The 5,844-nt window shown below is 55.9% G+C and overlaps 1 protein-coding gene across 1 annotated transcript; it reads left to right on the forward strand.

Moving 5' to 3' along the window:
- The first annotated feature begins 6 nt into the window (after window positions 1–6).
- On the forward strand, window positions 7–785 carry LOC105539493 (forkhead box protein S1-like). The gene has a single exon (XM_011979800.1). It carries the CDS (start codon window positions 59–61, stop codon window positions 533–535), a length of 477 nt encoding a protein of 158 aa, XP_011835190.1. The 5' UTR covers window positions 7–58; the 3' UTR covers window positions 536–785.
- The last annotated feature ends 5,059 nt before the right edge of the window (window positions 786–5,844 follow it).

Genomic DNA, 5,844 nt, shown 5'->3' on the forward strand with positions numbered 1-5,844 from the left:
ATTCCCACCAGAGCTGCCAGACCCCAAGGGCCTAAGCTTTGGGGGTCTGGTGGGGGCCATGCCAGCCAGTATGTGCCCAGCAACCACTGATGGCAGGCCTCGGCCACCCACGGAGCCCAAAGAGATTTCCACGCCCAAGCCTGCATGCCTGGGGGAGCTCCCCGTGGCCACCTCATCTTCCTCATGCCCAGCGTTTGGCTTTCCTGCCGGCTTCTCGGAGGCTGGGGGTTTTAATAAGGCCCCTACACCCGTCTCGTCCCCGGAAGCAAGCATCGGGAGCAGCTACCAGTGTCGGCTGCAGGCACTGAATTTTTGCATGGGGGCTGACCCAGGCCTTGAGCACCTCTTGGCTTCAGCAGCCCCCTCCCCTGCACCACCCACCCCTCCAACCTCACTCCGGGCCCCGCTGCCCCTGCCAGCTGACCACAAGGAACCCTGGGTTGCAGGTGGCTTCCCTGTCCAGGGAGGCTCCAGCTACCCGTTGGGGCTGACCCCCTGCCTATACCGGACCCCAGGAATGTTCTTCTTTGAGTAAAGGCAGCCTCGTCTCGGGCAGTCCCTGCAGGTCCCTCACCCTCCAGGCTGAGCCTGGCTCTAGGACCTGGAGAACTCTCGAAGGACCCAGCCCTGGTGAGCCAAGGACAACCACACAGAAAGCCAGGATGGAAACGGTGCTCAGCCTGGCCCCTGGGGCCTCTGGACAAACTTGGGGGTGAGGGGAAGCGGGGCCTCTTGGGATTGACTCTGTGGCTCTCAGGGCCAATAAAGCCATGTGATGATGAGGGTCAGCTTGCCTGATGGCTGGGGGCTGAGGGCCAGGGCGCCCGCTTGTATGTGGGATGGCTATAGCTATGGGGTTGTGCAGCAGGGGCAGGAGACCCTGGGTGGGAATGTCTCACATGAGGTTTTCTCCTGCTGGGGACTTTCTCAGGGAGTTTCCCAGAAAGGGAGAGGAAGGGGAGGTAGGGAATGGGGGGCAGAGAGAGGAGGATACAGGCCAGGGAGAGACTGGGCAGGGGCAAGCCTGGGCTGGCTTGAGGGACTGATTCTCCAGTCTCAGACACTGGGACTCAATAGCCTCCATAGGCACAGTCGTCATAACCCTGACAATTTGTGACCCTGATCCTGTCCCGGGCTTGTATATATCATCTCACCTGTGTGATATGGAAGGTTGGCCCCGTTTACAGTGGTGGAAACAGGCTCACCAGCTCCAACTCTAGATGGCAAATGGATGGCAGAGGGCAAATCAAAACCATACCTGTGTGGCTTGCAGCTTGAGTGGGGACACGGGTGGAGAAGAGGGTCAGGGCAGAGCTGGTGGTGGCCCCCAGATGTGGGAGGGCTTTGCTGAAATCCTGGACGGCCAGGGCTAGAAAGGCACCCTTTACCCATTGTGCAGACAGGGCACCCAGAGTTCAAAAGGCAGCACCTACCCCTGTTTGGACTTCCCACATTAATGGGGGAGCTCCCCTGAGCCCCTAGCTCCCTGAGGTCCTCTGGTGACTCTTTAAGACGGCATTTCTTGGGGCCAGCGGCATGGTCTGTGACTATCCTACTAAGCCCTGACTTTTGACCTTCTCTAACTACCCCTTCACAAGGAAGCAGGAGAAATGGGGATATTCCTCATTAGAGGAACAGAGATAGGAACCTGAAACATCACTGTCCTCACAGACCCCAGCACTGGAGGAGCAGAGGCAAATGGCTTCCTGCCCAGAGCCTCGGTCCTCCTATCTGGATCATGGGCACAGGGAGAAGAGAGAGGGATGCTGGGGCACCCCTATTCTGGTTTTTGGTATGTGGTCTAGAGGGTCTTATGTCCCACGAGGTTTCACCCAGGGGGCTGGAGACCCCTTCTTGGGCAGGCAGCCCTGTCCCCTCCAGAGGCCCTCCCTTGCCCAGGCAGCCCTGAGGACTCCAGCCTCTGCTGCTCCCTCCTCCCCCAACAGGTCCCCTGGGGCCTGGGAGGAAGCGAGCCCGGCTGGACAGCCCAAACTGTCTGGTTCCCACAGTCTCAGAGCTGGGGTGGAGGGGGACCTGCAGGGTGAGAGGGGCTGGGAAAATGCCTGGCCAGCTGTGGGGCCCCTCCCCACCATGCCTGCTGAACCCCAGCCCGGAACCCAGCTAACAATGGGGAGAAGGAGCAAGGGTCTGTGCAGCCTCCTATGGGCAGCCTCATGGGGCAGAGAGGAAAGGCCCTCTGTGTGCAGGGCACGGTAAGGAGGGGGAAGCAGACTCTTGTGTGAACCTCTACCACGGTGTGTGCCTGTGTGGATCAGCATGTCTCAGGCTGCGTGTGTGTATATGACAGAGAAAGAGAGAGATGCAGAGAGACAGACCCTGCAGAGGCAGAGACAGACAAGATTCAAAGGGATGAGAGTTCTTTCTCAGTTGGGTCAGGAAAAGAGGCCTCTGCTGGGCACTGTTCCCGTTGTGCATTCCTGTGGAGCCCTGGTGACCCCAGTCCCTTCCCAGCCTGGGTTCTGAGCTACTAGGAGGAAGGGAGGCCGGCTGGGCTGGGGGAGCCCAGGCCTCTGCCGCCGCACTCCCCAGCATCCCCCTGAACCACGGAGGTTTAGCTCTGCACTAGGATGGGGACTTGTGGAGAATGAGTCTGAGTCTCCTGCTCATCCCTTGCTCTGGGGGAACGTGCGAAAGGGTTGCCCATATGCAGGCTCAGAGCCTCCTCTGCACATCTCTCTCTGGCCTCCAACACAGTCGTGAAGTGAAGACAGGCCCCCTCAGCCCCAACTCCCCAAGCAGGACCTTGGACTCAGTGCATGCCTTGGACTCACTATAAAACCTGGACCAGTGCCCAACTCTCTGCGTTTCACTCCCTTTGCCCAGTGGTTGTGGGGAAGGGCAGCCTGACTCAGGGTCTGAGTCCCAGGAACGGATCTGACCTGGGGGATGGCCTGGAGGAGGTCCCTTCTCTGGAGGTGCTGGGCAAGGAGACACCATGATCTCATGCACCCTTGGCTAGCTGCCCAACCCGGGACCCCACCCATGGGGCCTCCTGCCTTCACATTCTTTCCATGACCAACATTCACCTCTGGCTCCCAGCTGACCACCCTCGTCTGGACAGGGGTTGCGGGGGACAGTGAATGCCTCTCTCGACCCAGAGAGAGCTCCTTGGCACAGATGGAGAGACCAAGGCCAGAGAAGATAGGTCACATGACCAGGGTCACACAGCAAGGCAGGAGCAAAGCCGCTGCTCGACCCATCCATGGCACCCCCTCTGATGCCTTAATGTAGCTCTGGAGGGGAGGGATGGGGCCATCTCGCTGGACTCCGCGTCCAGGACCCTCCTCATAGGAAGCGTGTCTGTCTCCAGGAGGGAATCCCAGTCCCCATGCCTCCTCTTTAGCAGGTGAGAGCAAAAAAGGATACTGAGACCCTCACAGAGTTAGACGAATCAAATCCTAAAATGGGAGAATCAGAATCTGAAATGAGTATTTCAGAATCTTCCAGAGTTTTTAATCATAGCAACTCAGATTCCTGGAATATCAGAACCTGAAGGGCACCTCTGCCCGATTTCTGAATCCTCTCTACATTAAAGTGGTCGACATCACATGGGGTTCCAAGAACGGGGAGCCCACTGCCTTTCCAGGTGGCCGGCCCCTTCCCACAGAAGCGTGGCAGCTCTGAAAGACCATTAGGAAGCTTCACCTGCTGGGCCTCGGCCTTTGTTCTCCCGAGGGAGGAGAGAACTCCTGGCCCCGGGGGAGGCCACCCTTACCCACCCACAGGGCTGGCCTTCTCAGCGGGGCCCTCCTTCCCAATGCCTTATCTCCAGCCTGCTCTCCGCCCGCCCCCTTCCTTCCCTGGTTTATGGCATTCCATGGCCGAGAGTTAGACACTCCTGCCCACACCCCAGACAGTGCCTTGGCTAAGGGGAAGGAGACCCTCTTCCTTGGAGGGCAGGGCCCTGCAAAGCTGCCACAGTGATGAGAAAAAGCCAGGAGGTTGTGTCGGCCAGCCTGGCATGCCGCCTGCTGGGAGAGTATGCAATCCAGGAATCTAGACCTCAGCCAAAACATCCCTTCCACACCCAGACTCCCATTCACCCATGGACCAGGCACCACATCCTAACTGTGTGACCTTGGGCAAGTTGCTTCCCCTTTCTGGGTTTCCCCCATCTGTAAAATGTGGACCCTAACAGTACCTACCCCCATGATGTTATTGTGGGGATTACATGAGTTAATATTGGCAAAGTGCTTAGAACGGGGTCTGGCACATGGCAGCTACAATATCAGTATTTGTTGGCCGGGCACGGTGGCTCACGCCTGTAATCCCAGCACTTTGAGAGGCCAAGGCGGGAGGATCACTTGAGGTCAGGAGTTTAAGACCAGCCTAGCCAACAGGGTGAAACCCTGTCTCTACAAAAAATACAAAAATTAGCCAGGTGTGGTGGCACATGCCTGTAGTCTCAGCTACTCAAGAGGCTGAGGCAGGAAGATCACTTGAACCCAGGAGGCGGAGCTTGCAGTGAGTTGAGATCGCGCCACTGCTCTCCAGCCTGGGGGACAGAGCGAGACTCCATCTCAAAAAAATAAAATAAAATAAAATAAAATAAAATAAAATAAAATAAAATAAAATAAAATAAGTGTTTGTTAAGTACAATAAATAGGTATTTATTGTAATACCTATTTATTACAATGTAATAGGTATAAGGGTCCTGGATATGTCTCCCTTGACCTGATTTACGCCCCAGAGGAGTGTCTAGCTGCTGTGGAGGCAGGAGGACAGGATTTAGGGGGAGGAAGGACTGTTACATAGACAAGGCTTTTGACTCAGTTCCTGGCATCTTCACTTCCTTGCTATGTGACCTTGAGCAAGTGGATTCACCTCTCTGAGTCTCAGTTTCCTCATCTGTAAAATGGGGGCAATGATTCCAGTCCCCAGGACTGGTATGTGGGAAGCCTTGTCCTGCACACTACCTGCACAATTCAGTCAACAGGAATGAAATTAGAATTTATTAATAAAACAACTCCATTGGAGGACCTCATGACCTCAGTGTAGTCCTCTCCATCCCTCCCTTCACACAGGGCAAAACTCACATCCCCACAGGTCCGGAGATGCCTAATCTCTTGTTCCCACCCTTCTGGTATTAGGTGGTGACTCAGGGAGGCAACCGGTGGGGCAGAAAGAAGCAGTTCCATGGCTAAAAACAGGCCACTGTCAGCCAGAACCCAGCCTGGTGTCCCTGGAAAGACCAGGGCTGCCTCCTCTTGGCCACAGCCCTCAGGGCCAGTTTTGAGGTCTCCCTGAGCATACAAACAAGAGAGGGCCGACCCTCCCACTCCCTTAGGACACCCGCCTCCCGTGAGTTTCTTTTCCATCTCTAGGCCTTTGCAGTGGCTGTTCCCTTTGCCCCCACTGGCTGCCTCTCCACATCCACGACCCACATCACATCACCTTCTCTGAGAAGCCTTCCTGCACTTCCTTATCTAATTGGATGCCCCCAGATCATTCTCCCTCTGCATCCCATTTGTGCTGCTGAAATAGCATCTGCTGCAATGTAGAATTACTCATGTGCGCTTGTACTCACGTTTTACTGTGTCTGTGCCTTAGAATGTAAACCTCAGGGGCCAAGGGTTGGGTCTGCCTTACGCATTTTGTCATCTTCCCTAACTCGATGACTAGCACATAGTAGTCCCTCCATAAAGGTTTAGGAGTGGATGGATGGAGCCATGGTCACCATTCATTCATTTGCCATGAATTAAATCTCAAGGCTGGGCACGGTGGCTCACGCCTATAATCCCAGCACTTTGGGAGGCCAAGGCTGGAGGTCAGGAGTTCGAGACCAGCCTGGCCAACATAGTGAAACCCCCGTCTCTACTAGAA

Source organism: Mandrillus leucophaeus, unplaced genomic scaffold, assembly GCF_000951045.1.
Source record: "Mandrillus leucophaeus isolate KB7577 unplaced genomic scaffold, Mleu.le_1.0 Scaffold206, whole genome shotgun sequence".
NCBI classification, from domain to species: Eukaryota; Metazoa; Chordata; class Mammalia; order Primates; family Cercopithecidae; genus Mandrillus; species Mandrillus leucophaeus.

Coding starts and splice junctions, on each gene's coding strand:
- LOC105539493 (XM_011979800.1), top strand. CDS start 59: ATGCCAGCCAGTATGTGCCCAGCAACCACTGATGGCAGGCCTCGGCCA.